Raw genomic sequence first — 23,468 nt, 5'->3', positions numbered from 1 at the left:
CCACTTTGAGCTACAGCACCACTTCTGGTTTTCTGGTGGTTAACTGGAGATAAGAGTCTCATGGACTTTCTTGCCTGGGCTGGCTTTAAACTGTGATCCTCAGATCTCAGCCTCCTGAGGAGCTAGGATTACAGGCATGAGCAACCAGCACTTGCCAATAAATTATAGATTTTAAGTAAAGATCATTGGAGGTCCAGAAGTATGGCTCAAGTGGTAGAGCATCAACCTAGCAAGCACAAGACCCTGAGTTCAAACTGATACTGTCAAAAATAAAGCAAAAGAAAAGAAAGAAAAGGCTGGGTCCCAGTGGCTTATGACTGTAATCCTAGCTACTCAGGAGGCTGAGATCTGAGGATCTCAGTTTGAAGCCAGCGTGGGCAGGAAAGTCCATGAGACTCTCATCTCCAATAAACTACTCAAAAAAAGCTCTAAGTGGTGCTGTGGCTCAATGGTAGAACTCCAGCCTGGAGCAAAAAGCTTAGGGACAGTGACCAAGACCTGATTTCAAGTCCCAGATTGGCAAAAAATTTAATTTGAGAAAAGAAAAGATCATTGTTAAATGTTTTGGGGTCAGATAAAATCATTGGAGGGGTTGGGAAACACATTTGGGGCTATCCTTGCAAATAACTACAAACCATCTTGTTGCAGAAGCTCCAAGTTATATTCCAGTGCCCAAAATGTTTGGGGGCTCTCGGATAGCACTTTGGAGATTAGTAGAGTTTGGTTTGGAGAGCTCGTGAGAGTAGTTTGGGTCAATGGAGACTGCTTTGGGCACATATTGAAAGTGATTTATTGATTGATTGATTGATTATGTCAGTACTAATGCTCTTGCTTGGCTTTTTTTTGTGTGCTGGTCCTAGGGCTTAAACTCAGGATTTAGGCGCTGTCTCTGAGCTGCTTTGGCTCAAGGCTAACACTCTACCACTTGAGCCACAGTGCCACTTCCAACTTTTTCTGTGTATGTGGTACTGAGGAATTGAACCCAGGCCATCATGTGTGCTAGGCAAGCACCCTACCACTAAGCCATATTCCCAGCCCTTGCTTAGCATTCTTAGCTACTGGCTGGTACTCTACCACAACTCCACTTTAAGATTTTTTTGCTGGTTAATTGAATATAGGGGTCTTTCAGATTTGTATGCCCAGGCTGGCTCTGAACCCCAATTCTCAGATCTCAGTCTCCTGAGTAGCATTTAGAAGTGATATTTGGGGCTAGAATGTAGCTTAGTGGTAGAGAATTTTCCTACCATTCTCAAGGCCCTGCTGGGTTCAATAGTTAGTAATGTGTTAGGGGTAGGTGGTTCACGCCTGTAATCCAAAGACATAATGGAGGTGTGTATGTGGGGGGGGGGACTTGGAATGCTGCTTAGTGGTAGAATACTTTCTTAGCATGCATGAGGCCCTGGGTACCATCCATCAGCACCACATAAGCAGAAAAAGCTGGAAGTGGTGCTGTGGCTCAAGTGGTAGAGCGCTAGCCTACCTAGCTGAGGGACAGTGCCCAGGCCCAGGGTTCAGGCCCCACAACTGACAAAACAAACAAATAAAAACCCCTAAGGGATAGCATCCAGGTCCTGAGTTCTAGCCCCTGAACTAACACACACACACACACACACACACACACACACACACACACACACACACACACACACACACACACACACACACAAATATACTCTTGAAGAGTTAATAGTTCCAGGGCTGATTGCAGATGCTCTGGGGAAACAACTTGGAAGCTGTGAAAGTTAATTTACCAGTACAACTTTGGTGTCCATGAAGGATAAATTGCAGGTAATTTAAGAATACAATTGGAGGAATGGTGGAAGGTGGTTTGGTGGCTGAAATTCAGAGATAAATCAGGTAATTTGGGGTTTGATGGAGTGTGGCTTGAGTTGCATTGCAAAGGGGTCTTTGACTACTTTTTGCATCCCATTTCAACCTCCAGGGAGGGTAACGTAGGAATATAGTTTGGGGTTCCACATAGTGTGATTTAGGTTCTGATTGAAGGTCAATAGACAGTGGTGTGTTGGTGCAGCTCAAATGTGTGTCTATGGAGGATGATTAGAGGAACTAGTTGGAATCAATACACAATACCTCTATGTATAATTTGGAGGAGGATGGAGTCGTTTGGGTGACTTTGAAAGACGGTAGAGGGTATCGTTGATTTAGTTTCGAGATGTGATGGTGGCTCATAAAGAGCAGTTCAGTGTATTGCTTGGAACTCCAGAGAGGGTGAAGGGCGCTAGTCAGCTCGCTGACGGGGCGTGGTCTCGGCAGGGGAGGGATCTGCTGCTCTCAAAAAAAAGCATGTGCGCACGCGCTCCCAGTTTCTTTGCTCCTGGCGCTCCCAGGGCAGGAAAATCGAAGACCCGAACTGGCGCCTGCGCATTTCGTCTCCGCCGCTGCTGTGGTCTCGCGCCCCGCCCCCCAGGCGCCCCCCACCCCACCCCACCAGGCTTGGGCTCAGCCGAGGAGGTGGAGATGCTGTCAGGAGCCGACCGACCCTAGGTAAAGGTGGGGGACGGGGATCCACCGCCTGTGGAGGGGCTGGCGCTCCGTTCCCGCCCTTCGGGGGTCCTCCATCTGCCCCCCACAGCTAACGGTCGCGCGGCAGATCGCGGCCCACTGGCAGGGCGCAGAAGGGGATTAGATACACGCCCGGGAACGAGCAGGGCGAAGCAAGGAGGGGCGCGCCCACTATCTTTTGCTGGCCTATCTCGAACCTGCCTGCACCTCGGTGCAAGGACCTCGGTGAGTAAGCCCTGGCCAGAAGATTGTAGGGGACAGGGTGGGGTGAAGGCCAGGCAACGCCTACAAGGATGTACCTGAGCGCGCCCCTGCGCCCCCTAACTCTGTGCCCTCACCTCTGGCCTCTGTGAGACTCGACTACATATCGTTTTAAAAACCTGAACCCCTGTCAGCCTTAGCCTCAAGATCTTCCTTCTCAACCCTTGACCTAACTATATTCAACCCTTGTTTTGTTCCCCTAGTCCTGATCCCCCCCTCCCCCCAGCCTGCCCAACCAGGTTTGTCCTCAGGACCTTTTGGCCTGATCTTTGCCTGACTCTATCCCATCTCTAAAGCCCATTTCGGACCAAGTTTCTATCCTGATGGTTGACCTGTCCCTCAGATGCACATCCAGTCTCTGAACCTCTTCCAGTCAAGTGTCCTGTATCTCTAACACCAATTGGATCCGGTTCTATCCTGATTCCTAACCTCTGCTTCCAATTCCTTTCTCCTCACCCCTGTCCTACCCTCCTGGTTCTTCTCTGGACTCCTATCTCCCTCCTGACTCGCCTTTAGACATCCCCTCTGTCCCTGACCACAACCCTGTCTGTTTGCCCCTCTTTTTACCACTTCATTTTTATTCTCATTTTGTACGGTTCTTTTCTTGTTCCTGACCTTCATCCTGAACCTTATCCCTATACCCTCCCTTGAACCTTATCCCTATCCCCTCACTTGGCCTGTCCCAAGTCATGTCTTCTGGCTACTATTCAATTCTGACACTGACCCCTGCCCTACTGTTTTGTCTCTTTCTAGTCTAAACCTCACTGTATCCTATCTTCTGGCCAGCATTTTGTTTCATTCTCTGTTATGTTATGTTGTTTTGTCGTACTAGGGATTGAACCCAGATTAAACACATGATAGACAATCACAGCCACACCCCCAGCCTTCTGACCTGCTTCTTTTTCTTCTTTTTTGGTGTGTGCTGGAACTGAGGTTTGAACTTGGGGCCTGGGTGATGGCCCTTAGCTTTTTCTCTCAAGGCTGGCACTCTACCACTTAAGCCACACCTCCTCTTCCAACATTTTGGAGGTTAATCAAAGATAAGTATTGTATGGATTTTTCTACCCTGGCTGGCTTCAAACTGAGATCCTCAGATCTCAGCCCCCTGAATAGGTATGATTACAGGCTTGAGCAACCAGAACTTAGTGTCTGTCCTGATTCTTATTTTTGGTGCTGGTCCTGGGATTTGAACCCAGCACCTGGGCACTGTCCCTGTGCTCTTTTTGGTCAAGGCTAGCACTCTACCTCTTGTGCCAACCTCCATTTCCAGCTTTCTGGAGGTTAATTGGAGATAAGAGTCTTATGGACTTTTTTGCCCTGTCTGGCTCCAAACTGTGATCCTCAGATATCAGCCTCCTGAGTAGCTAGGATTATAGGCCTGAGCCACTGGCGCCCTACTCAGACCCCTTTTTTTTGTTTTTGTTTTTTTTTTTATTTTTGGTGCACATCCTGGCTGAGGCTTGAACTCAGAGCCTGGGCACTGTTCCTGAGCTTTTTTGCTCAAAGGCTTATGCTCTACCACTAGAGCCACAGTTCCACATCTGGCTTTTTTGGATAGTTTGTTAGAGATAAGAGTCTGACAGGCTTTCCCGCCCAGGCTGGTTTCAAATTGCGATCCTCAGATCTCAACCTCCTGAGTAGCTAGGATTACAGACATGAGTCAAGTAGGTCTGGCCAGACCCCCCTTTTACCTTCTTATTTTGACCTTCTACCTTGTTCAGATCTTCCCAATGCCTACTTCCCATCCTTCTGAGCCCAGGAATGGGCTCCTGAACTTGAAAGTTCTGTTGTTGCCAGGGATTCTGAAGTAGATTCCAATATTTCTTTTAACAGGAGCAAATAGCCTTTTTGTGCTCTATGTGGCTGATGAGGTTTTTGTGTGTGATTTTTTTTCATCTCCCACTCCCAACTCTACCGTTGTGATCTCATCTAGAGCTTGCATTTCTCTTACTGCCCTAGGAGGGCATGGAAATGTTCCTACGCCCCCTGCCCTCCCCAGGTGTGAAAGAACACCCTAAATTATTCAGCAACTCTCTAGGAGTCTGAGAGGTCAGGATCATGTTTCCAGCTTTGTTAGGTTGGGGGCTGACCCATGGCAGCTGGGGGAGACAAGGGGGTAGGGCGGTTGAGAAAATATGTGGTCACAGAGGGCCATCTTGATTCTAAGTGTATGATTTCTGCTTTCTTGGCCTGAAATAGTCTCTTCTGGTTCAGGGGCTTCAGGTTTTGGTAAAAGTGGGATTGGTAAAGGTACTTATCCCTTCTCATTACAGTAAGCAATAAACATTGTGGTGCTAATTACCTCCCTGTTCTGTGGAACAGGTCTCTGTGTGTGTGTGTGTGTGTGTGTGTGTGTGTGTGTGTGTGTGTGTGTGTGTGTGTGTGTGTGTGTTTGGGGTGGAGGGACATAGGCAATTAGTGGGTGTTAAAATCAGTCCCATTTAGCTGGTGTAGTAGTGCACACCTTTAGTCCCAGCTACTTGTGACGCTGAGGTAGGAGGCTTGCTTTGAGACCAGGAGTTGTAAACCACCTAGTCAATGTAGTGAGATTTAGTTTTGTTTTGTTTTGTCTGTTGATGGGCTTGAACTCAGGGCCTGGGTGCTATCCTTGAGCTCTTTTTGCAAGCACTATACCACTTTGAGCTATAGCTCCACTTCCAGTTTTCTGATGGTTAATTGGAAATAAGAGTCTCATGAACTTCCCTGTATGGGCTGGCTTTGAACCATGATCCTCAGATCTCAGATTCCTGAGTGTGAGAATGAGGTTTTTTTTGTTTTTTTAAGCCTGGAGCATAGTGTGAGCATGAGAATGAGATTTTTAAAGCCTGGAGCCTGGAAGGCTGGAGGTACAGCTCAGTGGTTGAACGCTTGCCTGGAATGTGGGAGGCATTGGATTTGATTCCCAGCATTGGAAAAAAGAAAAAAGAAAAGAAAAAGGAATCAGGCCTATCCACTAATAATAGTAAACTGAGCTGGGCACTGGTAGCTCATGCATGTCATCCTAGTTGAGGCTGAGATCTGAGGATTGTGGTTTGAACCCAGCCTCAGTAGGAAAGTCCGTTAGATTCTTATCTCCAGTTAGTCACCAAAAAGCCAGAAGTGGAGTTGTAACTCAAGTGGTGAGTGTTAGCCTTGAGCAAAAAGCTTGGGGACAGTACCCAGACCCTGTTCAAGCCCCAGGACCAGCATGCACACAAAAACAAATAGTAACCTGAAATTTCTTTGCTTGGAATATCCTATTTTGAGAATGGATGGTGAGAATTTGGGTAGTAAGAAGGTAATGTATTACTTAATTATGTTTTGTTCCTGTATTTCTCACAGAATAGTGAGTTCAAATAATGAATACCAGACCTGTCTTATTTATCCAAAACATTTATTCAAATCTGTTAATTCCAAGCCGGGCGCTGGTAGCTCATGCCTATAATCCTAGCTTCTCAGGAGGCTGAGATACAAGGATCATGGTTCAAAGCCAGCCTGGGCAGGAAAGTCTGAGAGACTCTTAGCTCCAATTAACTACCAGAAAACCAGAAGTGGTGCTGTGGCTCAAGTGGTAGAGTGCTTGCCTTGAGCAGAAGAGCTCAGGGACAGTGCCCTGGCCTAGAGTTCAAGCCCCATGACTGATTTAAAAAAAAAGCTATTAACTCCCCAACCCAGTTTCCCCTCATTGTCTCAATCTATTGGTATCTGAGTTCTGAGAGAGGGAGAATTCTGGAAATTTAGATAGCGAAACACATCAAGTTATCTGAAAATATTTTTTTATTATTTATTTATTTATTTATTTATTTTTATTTTGGGTCCGGTCGTGGGCCTGAACTCTGAGCCTGGGCGCTGCCCCTCAGCTCTTCAGCTCAAGGCTAGCACTCTACCACTTAGAGCCACAGTACCACTTCCGGCTTTTTTTTTTTTTTTGCTTATGGGTACTGAGGAATCAAACCCAGGGCCTCAAGCATGCAAGGCAAGTGCTTTACCACTGAGCCACCTTCCCAGCCCCCTTGAAAATATTTTGTTTATGCATCTTACATAGAAAGGGGAGGTCATGGGGCTGAGAAGGTGGCTCAGTGGTAGCCCTGGGTTTGATTCCTCAGTACCACATAAGCAGAAAAAAAGCCAGAAGTGGCACTGTGGCTCAAGTGGTAGAGTGCTAGCCTTGAGTTGAAGAGCTGAGGGACAGCGCCCAGGCCCAGAGTTCAGACCACACGACTGGCCAAAAAAAAAAAAAAAAAAAAAAAAAAGAAAGAAAGAAAGAAAGAAAAGAAAAGAAAAGAAAAAAAAGAAACGGGAGGTAATAGCAGGCACCGGTGGCTCAGGTCTGTAATCCTGGCTACTCAGGAGGCTAATATCTGAGGATCACAGTTCAAAGCCAGCCTGCACAGGAAAGTCTAAGACTCTTACCTCCAGTTAACTACCAGAAATGGAGCTGTGGCTCAAAGTGGTAGAGCACTAGCCTTAAGCAAAAAAGGGCCCTGAGTTTAGGCCCCTTGAGGGACAAGAAAGAAAAAAGAAAGAACGAAAGAAAGAACGAAAGAAAGAAAGAAAGAAAGAAAGAAAGAAAGAAAGAAAGAAAGAAAGAAAGAAAGGAAGGAAGGAAGGAAGGAAGGAAGGGAGAGGGAGGGAGGGAGGGAGGGAGGGAAGGAGGAAGGAAGGAAGGAAGGAAGGAAGGAAGGAAGGAAGGAAGGAAGAGAGAGGTCAGATGATGATGTATAATGACTCTAACTCAAAAATGTATCCAGGAGGCTGGGGGTATGGCTCAGTGGTGGAGGGTGGAGCACTTGCTTACCATATACAGAGGCCTGGGTTCTATCCATAGCACCTGGGACAAAAATTCAGTTCCTGTGTTTGGACAGTCAAAATTCTGATAATTTATGTAAATGTATTTGGTTCCTACATATTTTTGACATTGTCTTTCTATGAGGCTCAAACGGGCCTGGAAGTCCATTCTCCTAAGTGCTGGCATTACAGGCTTGTGCCACCCTGCCTGCCCGTCCCATTCCTGCCCACCCCATTCCTGCATTTTTAATGTTGAGTAGGGAGATGTCAGAGAATGAGGCAAAACAGCTCTGTTTCAAATGTCTGGTCTGGCAAGAAGGGAGGTTTGGAGGCTAAGGGATACCAGCTCTGTCTATCTCAAATGCATCTGAATATATTTAGCTCTTGATTTTGGATAGCGATAGTTCAGACAAGGTTATCTGAATGAGGGGAAAATAACACCTTTTTCAAATTTATCAGGTGAGACTTAGATATACCAGCTCTGTGTAAAAAAAAAAATCCAGCTATATCTATTTGATTCTGTGGGGAGGAATACTTCTAAGAGCTCACATATACTGAGCATTTATAGCCAGCCAGTCACTCTCCTAAACAAACTGCAAGTGGATTAACTCATTTACTGCTTGCAACAACACTGTGTGCTACATACTGCCATTTAACAGATGAGGACATTGAGGCTGAGAAATTAAGTGACTTGTTCAAGAAGTCATATAGCCAGTAAATGACCACCAGGTCAAACCCTAGACACACCATTTACTAGCATTGGATGGGCTAAAGCTCAGGAGTAGCTGGGGTAAAGTTTAGAGGTTGAGCCATCATCTACTATTAAAAACCACAGACCATCTGGATGCTGGTGGCTCATGCCTGTAATCTTAGCTACTCAGGAGGGTAAGATCTAAGGATCACAGTTAGAAGCCAGATCTAAGGATCATGGTTAGAAGCCAGCTTGGGCATAAGACTCCATGGCTTCTCATCAAAAGGCTGGGAAGTGGAGGTGTGGCTCAAGTGGTAGAGGGCCAGCCTTGAGCCAAAAAAGCTCAGGGACATTGAACTGGTCTTGAGTTCAAATCCCAGAACTGGTACATAGAGAACAAATCACAGACCAAGACAATTATGTATGTGAGTGACCCTGGCTCAGTTGTCTGCCTGGCCCAAGAGGTCTAGAACCTGCTCTCTCCTACTTGCCCTCACACTATCCCACCTCTGTGACTTTACTGTTGTTATCTGTCACTGGTGATGTACATTTCCTTGCACTCTGAAACTTCTTCCAAAATTCCTTTGGCCTCTGGAAACCACCTTTTGCCCATCTATAGATGAGGGAATCTATGCTTTGAAACTCAAGCTGCATTGTTCCTCTTGGTCCTGATTTTGGTTAACTCCCCTCTTCCCACCATTTTTGGTGGCCCACAAGAGGTGGGAGAGGTCATGGCCATGAAGACATACCCCACCCACATCCAGCTAGATGTCTACCTGCACAATTCCACCAGTGCAGGCACTGAAGAGGGAAGAGGGGGGTAGGAAAGGCAATGAAAGGGTCCTTTGTGTCACACACCGGAAATCTCACACGCAGGAAGAAAGGTGGGCAGGGATGGCCAGAGGCCTTAATAGCTTGTGACAGAGGGAGCTCTTCTCTAGAGACTTGGCTCACCTGCCAAATTGGGAGGAAACATTTCTCACACTCCGCCTGTCCCTGGCATGGCAGGGACTGCTGCTGAGGCTTGGGTTAGGCTTGGCCCTGAGGTCACAGAACAGATGGTCTCTTGTGGGGCACAGGGGGTGTGGTGTGTGCAGGGAGAAGCCCAGAGCTCAGGTGCAGCTGTGGGGACCAGTACATCCCAGGGTCTTGGCGCCCTTAAGTCCTTGTCTAGCATGCAGCCTGCCTCTTGACCTGAAATGGTGAGGGGAAGGAATGGGCGGGAGCAAGGTAGGATATAAAGTAACATGAACCTCCTTTCTCTTCCTCGCTTTGGGAAGGAGCTTGTCTGTCTTCGACCCTGTACCCAGTCCCTAAGTTATGCTTTTATTCACTTTTATGGTGCCTTGATCTCAATCAGGCCTCTTTACCTGTAAAGTGGCTCTGAGGAGGCTGGCTCTATGCCAATCCTCAAGTTTGTAGGGCATAAATTGTGTTCTGTTTACTAGGATTATTTCTTCTGGAGCTGTGGAATGTGGTAGATTCTTGAGACCTAGCCTCTCCTTAGAAAGGTCCACTTCCTCTGTTACTAACTAGGAAAACTATTACCCTAGTAATAGGGGGAATTGTTCCTCAAAACCTCCCCTGCCCACTCCTTAGTGGGTCCAAGTTTTGAATTCAGGGTCTCACATTTGCTGGGCTTAGTCAGTTTGTGCCTTGTCCTTTGAGCCGTGTGTGTGTGTGTGTGTGTGTGTGTGTGTGTGTGTGTGTGTGTGTGTGTGTGTGTGTGTGTGTGTGTGTGTGCTTGTTCTGACACTTAAACACTTAGGGTCTGAGCGCTGTCCCTGGAGCCGTGTGTGTGTGTGTGTGTGTGTGTGTGTGTGTGTGTGTGTGTGTGTGTGTGTGTGTGTGTGTGTGTGTGTGTGTGTGTGTGTGTGTGTGCTTGTTCTGACACTTAAACACTTAGGGTCTGAGCGCTGTCCCTGATCTTTTCTTTTTGCTCAAAGCTCGTGCTCTACCACTTGAGCCACAGCTCTACTTCTGGCTTTTTGCTGGAGATAAGAGTCTTATGGACTTTTCCTGCTTGACCTAACTTCAAATTGTGATTCTCTGGATCTCAGCCTCTGGAGTGCCTAGAATTATGAGTGTGTTACTGAGGCCTGATCCTCAAACCTTCTCTTCTACCTACCCCTAGGAAGGAAGGCTAGGGTGCCATAGGGGCCTTGAGAATGTAATATTCTCTGCTGAAAAGTACAAATGCAATTTACATTTGGGGCCTCTGTGTGCTTTATGGTTTTCTAACCCCCAGCCCCAAGATGTTAGCTTGGGCCGGCAGACTCTGGTCCTCTATAAATCTGAACAGCCAGAGAGGCAGCAGCTATGCCTATGGCTTCAGTTCTTTACTAAGCATCTGGGTTAAAGTAGCTTCTTGGTCATGCTGGATGCCCTAAAGGGATTTGGCCCTGAGGCAGCCCCCCACCCAGGGGTACCTCTAGTCCTGGTGGTAGACAGGCAAGGGTTAAAAGGTGTAGGACAGCCCAGTTCCTGGGCAGGTAGGCTGGGCCATTACCTAGTGGGAGGTGGCCAAGGCATCCGGCACTGCTGCTTGCTGCCACTGCCCTCAGAACCAGGGCCTGGTGGAGACAACTATTTTTTCTGAGGTACCTGAGGCTACCTTAAAGCACTCTCAGGCACTGGTGAGTACCTGGGAACAGTGGGCCTAGGGGTGTGGGGCATGGGGTCTTGGGGCTGCAGTAAGGTGTACTGAAGTTCCCTTTGGGAGAGCCAGGGCTGTGGGAGAAGTCCATTAACATGGGGTTGGGGGTAGGGTTCAGCATGGAAGGCGAACCTGACTAAAAGGGTGAAGCCCAAAATGTCCAATATCCTTTCTTGGTGCAAAGCAATTCTTTGCCAGAAATGGGTGAGGAAGAATGGGGAAGAAGAGGCGTATGTGTCCCCCTTCTCCCTCCTACCCCTGACTTTTCTTTTCCTTTCCTCTCTTGCCAGAGTAGATCCCCCCCTGCCCCCCCCCACAATAGCCCCTGTGACAAAGATAAGATTGGGCTATTGTAACACTCTCCAGGCATCTGCCTGCCCTCTATCCCATTTGTTCACTTAGAGTGATGGAACCTGGGGCTCCTGGGGAGGCTGGGGAACAATCTAAACTTTGGGAGTGTATATTTGCTTCAGTGGTGGCAGGATGTGGAAATGGGGTCCCATTGACAGTGTTGGGGTGCCACCCAGGTGAGGTGTCTTGGTTGTAAACAGTCATTACAGCCAGGAATTTCTTTCTCGGCTGTGGTGTCAGAAAGGCAGACCTGAAAAACCTGCTGGGCTCGCCTCAGGGTGGGGGGGGCCCTCTTCAGCCCTCCTGCTGCTGCTTATCCCAGCGACAGCACAGGGTGACAAGACAGACCTGTGAGGTCACCGTGGTGGTGGTGGTGGTGGGTGTCCCAGGGGTCCCTAGGGATTGGTGCAGGGGTATATTGGGAGGAAATTGTGGGGATTCTCTTCTCACTATTTCTGGCTGGGGTTGGGACAGTCCTAAGCCCTAGGGCAGCGCTATGCGGAGGCAAAGGTTTAGGAGCTGAGTGTGGGGGTGTGGGGCGTGACCCTGTGCCTAGCCTGCACAGTGACCCCATGACTCATGCTCTAGCTATGTACCTGAGGTCAGGCTGTCAGGGTGGAGATGGGGTTCCTGTCTGGACCCCAGGTCAACTTCTAAGGAGGCTCTGAGCTTTTAAGGAGAAAGCATTGAGGCAGCCTGTGGTGTGGGAAGTGGAATCGGGCTTGGTGGAAGGAGTGAATAGAGGAGGGCTTAGTAGAACCCCATGAAAGTTGCCCACACTCAAGTGGGCCCTGGGAAACTAGAGCCCTGGAAGCTGGGTGACAGAGGAGGCTGAGTTGGGGATGTTCAGGAAAACCTTGCCATGCTGGGCAGTGCTGATTGGGCCTTAGATGTGTAGACTTATGAGGGCCATTGTAAAGTACACACTGTACCTGGATTGTAACAGGGCTCTAGAGACTTCTTCCCATGTTGAGGGGAGAGGGTGTTTAGAACAAGGTATGGTTGCTTCTAGGGAGGGTTACAGATCCTGTGAGGTGGGTAAGAGGACTTTAGAGAAACAGGGTACCTTATAGGCTGCTGGGCCATACCACGTCATGTTGGGGAAGGGACTTAAACTGAGGCCTCTTTGTTTGCCTGGGACTTCCCCACACCTGGCTACCATGTCAGGACAAACTGTGGGTCTCCAGGCAGATCCGAATGGGAACTCTGTGTCTGTGAGATCCTTCCAGTCACCTGCCATGAAGATTAGGCCAGGTGGCAGGAGGTGATGTCACCAGGCTGCCCAACTGGGGACCCAGCAGGATGTGGGAGGGAGGGAGCAAACTCCAGAGGAGAGGACGAAGGAGGACTGGCAGCTGGCCAGGGCTGACTCTGTGGTCAGCCAGGACTGCTGGGGCAGAGAGGGAGACAGGTGGCATGTTATCTGGAGCTGTGGACTTTGCCTGTCGCAAATCCCAGCAGAGTGACTTCCTCAGTCTAGTCTCAGGACCAGGAAAGGTGGGGAAAAGGGCTGGAGGGACCCTGGTGTCAAGGAAATACTCCAGGATGAGGTTAGTGTGAGTAAAGACCCATAGATTTTGGGTTAGAACCCTGGCTTGGCTCCCTTTGAGTTTGTTCATTGGATCATTTGTTCAGTCAGCCAGCAAACAATCACAGGGCACTTGGTGTGGGCAGCAGTGTTCAAGGTGCAGAGGATATTGATACAACAGGACAGGAATGTTTCGTGTCCTCATTGTGGAACAGGAAGAGGCACAATCTCTTGTCCAATAGCAGTTGTGAGAAGATATTATTATACAGGGGCCACCTGTAGAAGAAGACTGAGAAGCATGGCTGGGTTAGTGAGTGGCTGAAATCAATACTCCAAATGACAGTCACAGTCTTGGCAAAGATCCTGAGGCCTAATGGACTGGGGAGCTCATGATGAAGCTGGTGGGGTTTGAGGAGCTGTAGTGAAGAAGAGCATAAGACTTGGCCATGTCCCTGACTCTAGGCAAGTTGTTTGACCTTTACGTGCTTTCCTCTCATTATCTCTAAAAAACAGGGGGTGTAGGTAATAATAATCACGCAACTTCTATCCCTAGAGGCTTGTGAAGAGTCATTGTGGCATAGCAGGTAACTGTTCCAGGCACCCATGTGATTAATAAGTGCCACCTGTTGTTATACTTGGTTGAATCTGTACCACTAATTCTCTCTTCCCAGGCAAGATTCCTGGCTGTGGCCCATGGGCCTCTGAAGAGGCGTTGTAAGTCCGCCCAGCTTCCCACTTGCTGTGTTCCCAATCAATGGGAAGGGAACCAAGGTACCAGGGTCAAGTGGGTCCAGGCATCAACACAGAATTTTTAGAAGACAGGCCAGGCCAGGAGGGTTGAGCCCTGGTTGGGGGTGGGCTATAAAAGCCTGGGAAACTGAGTTGGGATGGGACTTGGGTAGCATGGGACATGCCTGCTAAACGCCTCCTGTACATTACTTCTAGGCTTTGTCAAGCCATCAGCCACGGCATCCTCACAACACCAGGATGGAAGTCAAAGGTCAGCTGATCAGCTCTCCTACCTTCAATACCCCAGGTCAGTGATTGGTTCCCCCTCTTGCTGCCTCCTCCCCTGCTCTGAGATTCTACTTGCCTGTTTGGGAAGAATTGGTCCCTGGCCCCGCAGCTACTCCAGATTGTCCTGATCTCACTGATCATTGCACATTTTTGTGCAGCTGCCCTGTTTGGAGAGGCTGCTCCCCAGGTGAAATCAGAGCGTCTGCGGGGGCTGCTTGATCGTCAGCGGGCCCTGCAAGAGGCACTAAACCTGAAACTTCAGGAGCTCCGGAAAGTGTGTCTCCAGGAAGCGGTGAGGACCTGGCTCCTGGGGTGTCTGGTGGTAGGGGATGAGGGTCCCTCGGTAAGCCACAGACTGTTGTGATGGTTGCTGAGTCATTTATCTGACCTGTAGGTTCCTTGGTCTCTCTGTGTCTCCTTGAAGTTTGGCTTCAAGGTCTTAGAATCAATGTAATAGGATGAAGCAGGCCCACAATCCCTTGATGACTATTTAAAATCCTCTAGATCCTAACAAAAACGGTTTCCAAAATTTGTTAACCAACCCTACTCTGAACCAACATGGAGTTTCAAAATAGTTCTCCTAGTGTAGATGTCCACAATGTTTACCTGGGACAATAATGGGGTTTGGCCCATGCAGCTCAGAGCTTGAAGGAATGTTATGTGATTTGCAGTGTATAGATATAGACTTTGTGTAGACTTGTGTTGTTTTTTTTTGCTGGTCCTGGAGCTGAACTCATGATCTGGGAACTATCCCTAAGTTTTTTTGCTCAAGTTGAGTGCTTTACCATTTGAGCCACAGCTCTACGTCTCTGGTTGTTGCTGGTTAATTGGAGATGAGTCTTATGGATATTCCTACCTGGGTTGGCTTTGAACTTTGATCCTCAGATCTTAGCCTCCTGAATAGGATTACAGGCATGATCTAACAGTGCCAAGCCTGTGTTGCTTTTATAAAAACTAAAAAAGGGCTGGGAATATGGCTTAGTGGTAGAGTGCTCGCCTAGCATGCATGAAGCCCTGGGTCCTATTACTCAGTACCACATAAACAAAAAAGACCAGAAGTGGCACTGTGGCTCAAGCGATAGAGTGCTGGTCTTGAGTAAAAGAAGTTCAGGTACAGTGCCCTAGCCCTGAGTTCAAGCTCCAGGATTGGCCAAAAAATAAACAAACAAAAAAAACCTAAAAAATTCTGGACTCAGCACCTGCTGTGATGTGTGACTGTAATCCTAGCACTTGGAAGGCTGAGGCAGGAGGCTAGCAAGTTCAAGGCCATCCTGGTTATATAAGACTTTGTCTCAAAAAATACAAACAAAATTTCTGGATTCCAAAAGACGTTTTCCTGCTGGATGCCAATGGCTCACACCTATAATTCTAGCTACTCAGGAGGCTGAGATCTGAGGATCGGGGTTCAAAGCCAGCCCAGGCAGGAAAGTCCCTGCGACTTTTATCTCCAATTAACCACCAGAAAACTGGAAATGGCACTGTGGCTCAAGTGGTAGAGTGCTAGCCTTGAGAATAAAAGCTCAGAGACAGTGCCCAGGCCCTGAGTTCAAGCCCTACATCCAACAAAAAGGGAGGGAGGGAGCTTCAGTTATTGAGAGGCTAAGAGTCTATATTGCCTACCTGTCTGCTGGAGTTCTTTGACAGGAGGAAGAGAAATAATGTGTGTGGTTCTGAGCAGGGACAGGCTTCTTGGAAAACTTCTGTAGCTCCTGAGATTATCATTGCTTATTTCATCCCCACTGCCTTGTCCAGGAGCTGACTGGCCAGCTGCCCCCTGAGTGCCCACTGGAACCTGGTGAACGACCTCAGTTGGTACGTCGGCGGCCCCCTGCAGCACGAGCTTACCCTCCACCACATCCCAGCCTGGCACACCACTCCTTGTGCCCTGCTGAGGTGAGCAGATGAGTTTGGAGGATAGGTGGTGCCTGAATGGGACAGATTCAAGCACAAGAATAATGGGAGTTGGGGCTGGGAAGGTGGCTCAGTGGTAGAGTGCTTGCCTTGCATGCATGAGGCCCTGGGTTCAATTCCTCAGCACCACATAAGCAGAAAAAGCTGAAAGTGGTGCTGTGGCTCAAGTGGTAGAGCACTTGCCTTGAACTGAAGAGCTGAGGGACAGTGCCCAGGCCCAGAGTTCAAGCCCCACGACCGACCAAAACAAAGGAAAAAAAGAATGGGAGTTGTAGCCAGGAAAGGGAAAGGCTAAGATGACAAGGAGAAGAGCTTGAGGAAGTGGGGTCCTCATATGATATTGGTCCCTAAATGTCAGGATGGGCTTCTTACCTTCAGGTATATGAGCAGGCCCAGCCCTCATTAAGAAGAGTACTGGATGCTGGTACTGGTAATACTTGCCTGTAGTCCTAGCTGTTCAGGATGTTGCAATAAGGATCACAGTTCAAGGCCAGCCCAGAAGGAAAGTCTGTTAGCTTTTTTTTTTTTTTTTTTTTTGGTCCTGGGGCTTGAACTCGGGGCCTGGGTGCTGGCCTAAACCTTTTGTGCTCAAGGGTAATGTTCTACCACTAGAGCCACTTCCAGCTTTTCTGGTGCTTAACTGAAGAGTCTTATGGGCTTTCCTGCTTGGGTGGGCTTTGAACTACAATCCACAGATCTCAGCTTCCTGAGTAGCTAGGATTATAGGCATGAGGCACCGGCACTCAACTGTGAGACTCTTATCTCCAGTTAACCACCAAAGTGGTAGAGTGCTTATCCTTGAGCAAAGGGACAGTTCCCAGGCCCTTAGTTCAAGCCCATGACTGACAAAAGAAAGAAAGAAAGAAAGAAAGAAAGAAAGAAAGAAAGAAAGAAAGAAAGAAAGAAAGAAAGAAAGAAAGAAAGAAAGAAAAGAGGGCTGAGAATGTGGCTTATTGGTAGATTGCTTGCCTAGCATGCATGAAGCCCTGGGTTCAATTCCTCAGTACCACATAAACAGAAAAAGCCATAAGTGGCACTGTGGCTCAAGTGGTAGAGTGCCAGCTTTGAGCAAAAGAAGCTCAGGGACAGTGTCCAGGCCCTGAGTTCAAGCCCCAAGACTGGCAAAAGTAAAGAAAAGAAAAGAAAAAGGCCCTGCTGCTGCCAGGAGCTGGTGGCTCCCACTTGTAATCCTAGCTACTTGGGAGGCTGAGATATGAGGATCACAGTTCCAAGCCAGCGTGGGCAGGAAAATTCATGAGACTCTCATCTCCAATTAACCACCAAGAAACTGGAAGTGGAGCTGTGGCAAGTGGTAAAGCTCTATCCTTGAATGAAAAACCCCAGGTATAGTGCCTAGTTCAAGCACCTAAGTTCAAGCTCCAGACCAGCACAAAGAAAAAAATAAAAGCCCTGCTTGAAAGGATGAATAAACTCCATCCTTAGGCAAATAGGCCTGTGCCCCAGGCAGAGCATGCCCCTTTATTGTCTAACTCCTATACATTTGGTCTTTTCTACCTCTTTTGGGGTGTGCAGGAGCTGGCTCTTGAGGCTCTGGAGCGTGAGGTGTCCGTACAACAGCAGATCGCTGCTGCTGCCCGCCGCCTGGCCCTCGCTCCTGAACTGAGTGCTGAGCAGAGGCGGCGCCGACGCCAGGTACAGGCAGATGCACTTCGGAGGCTGCATGAACTGGAGGAACAGCTTGGGGACCTCCGGGTTCGCCTTGGCCTCCCACTGCTCCCTCCCCAGCCACTGCCAATGTCCACTGGAGCGCTCATCACAGCTCAGGGAGTCTGCCTGGGTACGCGCCTTGCTCAGCTCAGCCAAGGTGAGCCATTCCCCTGTGCAGCAGCAGCAGTAAGTGGGCAAATGTGCAGGGAGTGGACTCTGGCTGATAGAGGTGGAGGGGTGGATGGTTGAGCAGCCATCCCAGAAGAAGGCAGACCTTAGGGGACTCACCCAATAAAGAGAGGTGTGACAAGGCAGCCGAAGGACAAGGGTGGCCTGATCAGTATCAGTAGGAATCTGGAAGGTGAAGACTCAAACCGGTGGCAGCCTTGCATTCAGGTAAAGGTGTGTGTGTGTGTGTGTGTGTGTGTGTGTGTGTGTGTGTGTGTGTGTGTGTGTGTGTGTGTGTGTGTGTGTGTGTGTGTGTGTGTGTGTGTGTTGCACACTGGTCCTGGGGCTTTCCTTTTTTTTTTTTTTTTTTGCTCAAGGCTAGCATGCTATCATTTGTATCATTGCTCTACTTCAGGCTGTTTGGTGGTTAATTGGAGATCAGAGTCTCACAGACTTTTGGCTTTGAACCTTGATCCTCAGATCTTAGCTTTCTGAGTAGCTAGGATACAGGCATGAGCCATTGATGCCCAACTTAAAGGTGGCTTCTTGAGGAGTGTAGAGGGTGAAGAGACAGAAGACAGACTGCGCAGAGGAGCCCATCCTTTGATATAGGGGATGGTGGCTGGTCCTGGGCTTTGGAGTGATAGATGGATTCTCCCTTCTCACCTGTAGAAGATGTCCTTCTGCACTCAGAGAGCAGCTCCCTCTCAGAATCTGGGGCCAGCCATGATAACGGTGAGGACCCTGTATCCTAAATTGCCACCAACCCCCTTCTGTGTCCCCTTAGAACATCTGGTGGTGGTCAGCCTCTCCTCCTTCTTAGCCATGGCCCATCTTTCTACGGATCTCTCTCTCTTTTTTTAATTTCACCCCACCCTTGTCTCCTTAGCTCCAGAACTTACTTATAAGCCCCTCCCCTCCCTTTTTGCCCTTTTCATTCCTTAGCCTGTTTAATCCTGTCTGAGCACTCACCCCTTCCCTGCTCTCCTAGCTCCACCCCTTTGCTTTGCCCCAACCTGGGCCCCATCATTGAATTCTACCCCCACTCTTTCTCTTCCACCCAGAGGAGCCTCGTGGCTGCTTCTCTCTGTCTGAGCGCCCCTCACCACCAAAGGCTTGGGACCAACTTCGGGCAGTGTCTGGGGGGAGTCCTGAGCGACGAGCCCCATGGAAACCACCCCCATCAGATATTTATGGAGATCTGAAGAGTCGTCGCAACTCTGTGGCCAGCCCCACCAGGTAAAGGGGAGTCCCTTCCCCTCTTCCCCAGGAGCAGGAATGGGATCCTGAGCCTGGGATGGCAGGTGGGCCTGCTGGTGGGTGTAATCTCTAACCTGGGCCCCGACCTGGGCCTGCTCATCTCTGTCTAGCCCCACACGCTCGCTGCCCAGGAGTGCCTCCAGTTTTGAGGGGCGAAGTGTGCCTGCCACCCCTGTCCTCACCCGGGGCACTGGCCCCCAGCTCTGCAAGTAAGGGGACATTGAGGGTGGGCCTGAGGATCAGGAGGGAACCATTAGTTCTAACTGGAAGTGTTGAAGCAAAATTTCTGAAAGGTGTGGGACATGAACTTCTGGGCTTTGAAAGGTGAATAGAAGTTGCCTTAGGCTGGGAAGGTGGCTCAGTGGTAGAGCGCTTGCCTTGCATGCATGAGGCCCTGGGTTCGATTCCTCAGCACCACATAAGCAAAAAGAAGTGGCACTGTGGCTCAAGTGGTAGAGCGCTAGCCTTGAGCTGAAGAGCTGAGGGACAGCGCCCAGGCCCAGAGTTCAGGCCCCACGACCGGACCCAAAAAAAAAAAAAAAAAAAAGAAGTTGCCTTAGTGGAAAAGAGGGTGGAAATTGGGACAGAAGGATGAAAGCTTCTGTGTCTGCTTTCTGTATCTTTAGACAAGTATTTCCCTCCTCTGAATCTTTGACCCTTCATTTGTGAAACAGCATAACATCTGCCCTTGAAAGATACAGACAGAAGTTTTGAGTAAAGTGTACTGAGTGCCTACTATCTTCTAGTAATCAGTGCTTTCCATGATATTCACTAATTTAACCATCACAAGAGCCCTCTTAGGGGGTGGTGTTGTCACTTTATTTTTATAGATGGGCAGACTGAGGTGTAGAAGGATTAGCTTGTGAGTAGATTGGAGTACTGGTATTAGAACCAAGATAATTTTTGACTCAAGATGATAAGGGGTGAGGGGATCTGGTTAGTGGACTGTATAAGGCCCACAAAATCATTTAGTACTGACAGAAAAGTCACATATGCTTCTAGCTGCCTGCTCCAGTCATCTTCCTGTATTGATCATTTTGTATGGCCAGTGAATGATGTTATAAATGTCCAAAGGGCCCTTGGCGAAAAAGAGAAAAGGTTCCCCACCCCTGCACCAGAGTCGATACTTTTAACTACTATATACCATTTCTTAAATACTAATTAATTGCCTAATTATTCCAGGCTGTAAATAAAACAAAATTTCTGACCTTTTTGGGTCCATATTTTGTGCATGGTGACTGGTAGGATATTGGGGGTGGTTCATATTCAGAGTGGAACCGAATGGAAGCAGGTATTGAATTCCAGGCCTGACTCAGGGAGGAGCCCTGAGAAGGGTCTTAGCAGGAGCTGAGGGGCCAGGTGCATTTGCTCTTTGTTCATGGGCTCACATGTATCTATATGTCTTTCTGAGCCAGCAGCCCCATTTTCCATATATTTCCACACCCAGGGCCTTCCAGTCTAGGATCAAATCTCAGCTGTCTATGAGGCACCACCATTCAACACTTATATTCATGCATGCAACATTTAATCATGGGCCCAGTTTAGAGATGTTGCAAGCAGAGGCTCAGAAAGAGATGCAATGAGGAGGGCACTTGTACCATCTGTGATATTCTGACCCTATGCCTGTTACCCACCTCCCTTCTGTGCCTCAGACCCGAAGGTCTCCATTCTCGCCAGTGGTCAGGCAGTCAAGATTCCCAGATGGGCTTTCCTCGGGCTGACCCTGCCTCAGATCGCGCCACGGTCTTCGCAGCTCGCACCCGTCGCAGTAACAGCTCAGAGGCCTTGCTGGTGGACCGGGCAACAGCGGGGGGAGCTGGCTCTCCGCCTGCCCCTCTGGCTCCCCCTACTGCTGGCCCACCAGTCTGCAAGAGCAGTGAGGTGCTGTATGAGCGCCCCCAACCAACCCCTGCCTTCTCTTCCCGCACAGCTGGCCCCCCAGACCCTCCCCGGGCTGCCAGGCCTAGCTCAGCTGCCCCTGCCTCCCGCGGGGTCCCCCGGCTCCCACCTGTATGTGGGGACTTCCTCTTGGACTATTCCTTGGACCGGGGCCTGCCCCGCGGTGGCAGCGGGGCAGGCTGGGGGGAGCTGCTAACTGCAGCGGAGGTCCCAGGACCCCTCTCCCGCCGAGACGGGCTCCTTGCCATGCTCCCCGGCCCACCACCCATGTATGCACCTGACGGCAGCAGCCCCCTCCTCCGCAGCAAGGACCCCCACACCCGTGTCACCCGTACCAAGCCCTGTGGCCTGCCCTCAGAAGCTGCCGAGGGCCCAGAGGTGCATCCAAATCCTCTGCTGTGGATGCCCCCACCCACTCGGATCCCCCCGGCTGGTGAGCGCAGCGGCCACAAGAACCTGGCCCTGGAGGGGCTGCGGGACTGGTACATCCGGAACTCGGGACTGGCCGTGGGGCCTCAGCGCAGGCCTGTGCTTCCACACGTGGGCCTGCCACACCCACCTTTCCTCCATGCCCGCTGCTATGAGGTGGGCCAGGCGCTGTATGGGGCCCCCAGCCAGGCGCCCCTCCCCCACTCGAGGAGTTTCACGGCGCCCCCTGTCTCCGGCAGGTATGGGGGTGCTTTTTATTGATGGGTAGGGGTTCCTTGAGGCAGATGGCAAAGATATCTAGATTAGGGAGTAGCTAGTCATGGTGATGTCTGGGACCACAAGGAAACTAGCTGCAGTCTTGGTACAGAAGCACTGTACCAGGCATGACCTGAATTAGTCCTTGGGATCCCAATGGAGGGGGATCTTGGGTACTGGTAGCAGTTCTTTCTTAAGCTATAGAAGGATTCTGAATATTTTAACCGGTGCATGGTTAATGAGCCTTGCGGCCAGGGTGCTGGGAGGAAGGGACATAGGTGCCCTTTGCTTTTTCTCTTCTTTACTCCATGCCCCATGCTTGAGAGCCCGAAGGTGCTATGGTGTGCCGTGCCTACCTCCACCTCTTTAACGAGCCTCTTCCTTTCTCTTTCTGTGTCTTGTCTGTCTTTTCTACTCTCTTCTCCGTCTTCCTCACCTGTCCTCCGGATTCCTGCTGTCCCTTCTAAAGATACTACACGGACTTCCTGTACCCCTCGGAGCTGAGCGCTCGTTTAAGTGACCTGACGCTAGAGGGGGAGCAGTCTTCCAGTTCTGACCCCCAGACCCCAGGGACATTGGTCTGACCCTCTCCTGATATGCCCCTTGTTGGCCTGGGCAGGACTACAGGCTGGGGAGCATACAGCCAACCTCGCTGAGCCCTGGGATGTGGTTACTCTCAGTCCTGGGGATCATCCACCTGATCTTCCATGGCCCCTGGCTCCCCATGGGACTAGGAGGGTGTCTGATAAACCTGTTTCTCCCTTTACACTGTTCTAGGGACTGGAGGGGCCTCAGCTAGCTTCAAAGAGGGGAGATGATATGGGGACTCTAAGCCCCTTCTTCCATTTCTGTTTACAGTTGTGATTTAGTATTCACTGTCTTCACCCAACACTAGGCGTTTTATAAAAAAGGGAAACTGTGAGTTTGTCATGGTTGGGTTCATTTCTCTCCCCATGCCCAGTCTGTTCCTTTTAGGAACCCCACCTTCAACAAAAGGGACCATATAGGGTCTCAGGGCCTGTTTAGGGTAGCCAAGAGACTCTGGTATGACTAGAACTCCCTGTTATCCCCTACCAGGGCAGTTCTTGTGCAGTGGGCTCTCTGCCCATATGTAGAATGATAGAATCTGGATGGGGAATGCCTGAAGGAGCCCCTGTTCCTGTCTGTAGCCATAGCTTCTGTGCTGATCATCTGCAATCAGGAGACACCCCCTCCCCCCCCACACACACAGGAGGTTGGCAGAAGGATAGAGCCATTGAATATGTTGCATCCTGGGATGCTGTGGTGGTTTAACCTGGCAACTGGTAGATGCCAATAAAATCCTCAGACGACATGTGGTCATGGGCCACAGGCCACACCACATCTTCCTTGGCTTTCCTTCCATTTACTACTTTTTAAACAAATTCACATAAGGTGTGTTTTCTATGATACCTGTCTGTGAGTTTCTGGAGCTGGGGTGGGGGGGATTTCCCCTACCCCCTTTACCTGATGTTAACTTTTCTTTTTGTACCAATGGATCTGGGCCCAAGATACTACCCACACTGGAAGGGGATTTCTATAATAAATGTGTAAACTGAACCCTTGTGTTGCTTCTTTATCTGCTTTGCTTTGGGGCCCACACCTCTAGTTAAATCTAGATAATACATTTTTTTTTGCCAGTCCTGGGGCTTGAACTCAGGGCCTGGGTACTGTCCTTGAACTTCTTTTGCTCAAGGCTAGCACTCTACCACTTGAGCCACAGTACCACTTCTGGATTTTTCTGTTTTATGTGGTACTAAGGAATCAAACCCAAGGCTTCATACATGCTAGGCAAGCACTTGACCACTAAGCCACATTCCCAGCCAGCATCCTCTGTTTTGATGCTATTTTGTGGTGTGAGATAACTTCTTTGTTTGACTGCACTCAGATTCCTAGCTCACTTCAAACAAGAACTCTCAATAATTTAGGATTGGAGGTGTGGCTCATGTGGTAGAGCACCTTCCTAGCAAGCATGAAGCTTGGAATCAAACTCCAGTATTGCTATTTTTTTTTTTAGTCAGGCTCTTGTGGCTTATGCCTGTAACACTAGCTACTTGAAAAAGCTA

At 49.3% G+C, this 23,468-nt stretch overlaps 1 protein-coding gene across 4 annotated transcripts; it reads left to right on the top strand.

The window, feature by feature from the left end:
* Positions 1-2,354: 2,354 nt before the first annotated feature.
* On the top strand, positions 2,355-22,956 carry Ccdc120 (coiled-coil domain containing 120). 4 transcript variants are annotated; one of them, XM_070040478.1, is made up of 11 exons: positions 2,355-2,505; positions 13,449-13,548; positions 13,723-13,813; positions 13,953-14,086; positions 15,547-15,687; positions 17,239-17,530; positions 18,214-18,276; positions 18,606-18,780; positions 18,912-19,010; positions 20,454-21,368; positions 21,854-22,956. In XM_070040478.1, the coding sequence occupies exons 3-11, from the start codon at positions 13,765-13,767 to the stop codon at positions 21,966-21,968; spliced, it is 1,983 nt and encodes a 660-aa protein (XP_069896579.1). In that variant the 5' UTR covers positions 2,355-2,505; positions 13,449-13,548; positions 13,723-13,764; the 3' UTR covers positions 21,969-22,956. The 4 variants fall into 4 exon arrangements, with proteins under 4 accessions (XP_069896579.1, XP_069896580.1, XP_069896581.1 ...); XM_070040479.1 differs by lacking the exon at positions 2,355-2,505 and adding an exon at positions 2,526-2,748; XM_070040477.1 differs by lacking the exon at positions 2,355-2,505 and adding an exon at positions 10,747-10,878.
* Positions 22,957-23,468: the final 512 nt, after the last annotated feature.

This window comes from Dipodomys merriami, unplaced genomic scaffold (genome assembly GCF_024711535.1).
Source record: "Dipodomys merriami isolate MVZ:Mamm:240054 unplaced genomic scaffold, mDipMer1.0.p SCAF_3, whole genome shotgun sequence".
Taxonomy (NCBI): Eukaryota; Metazoa; Chordata; class Mammalia; order Rodentia; family Heteromyidae; genus Dipodomys; species Dipodomys merriami.
The sequence above is the reverse complement of the archived record's forward strand: the minus strand, read 5'-3'. Positions and strand labels throughout refer to the sequence as shown.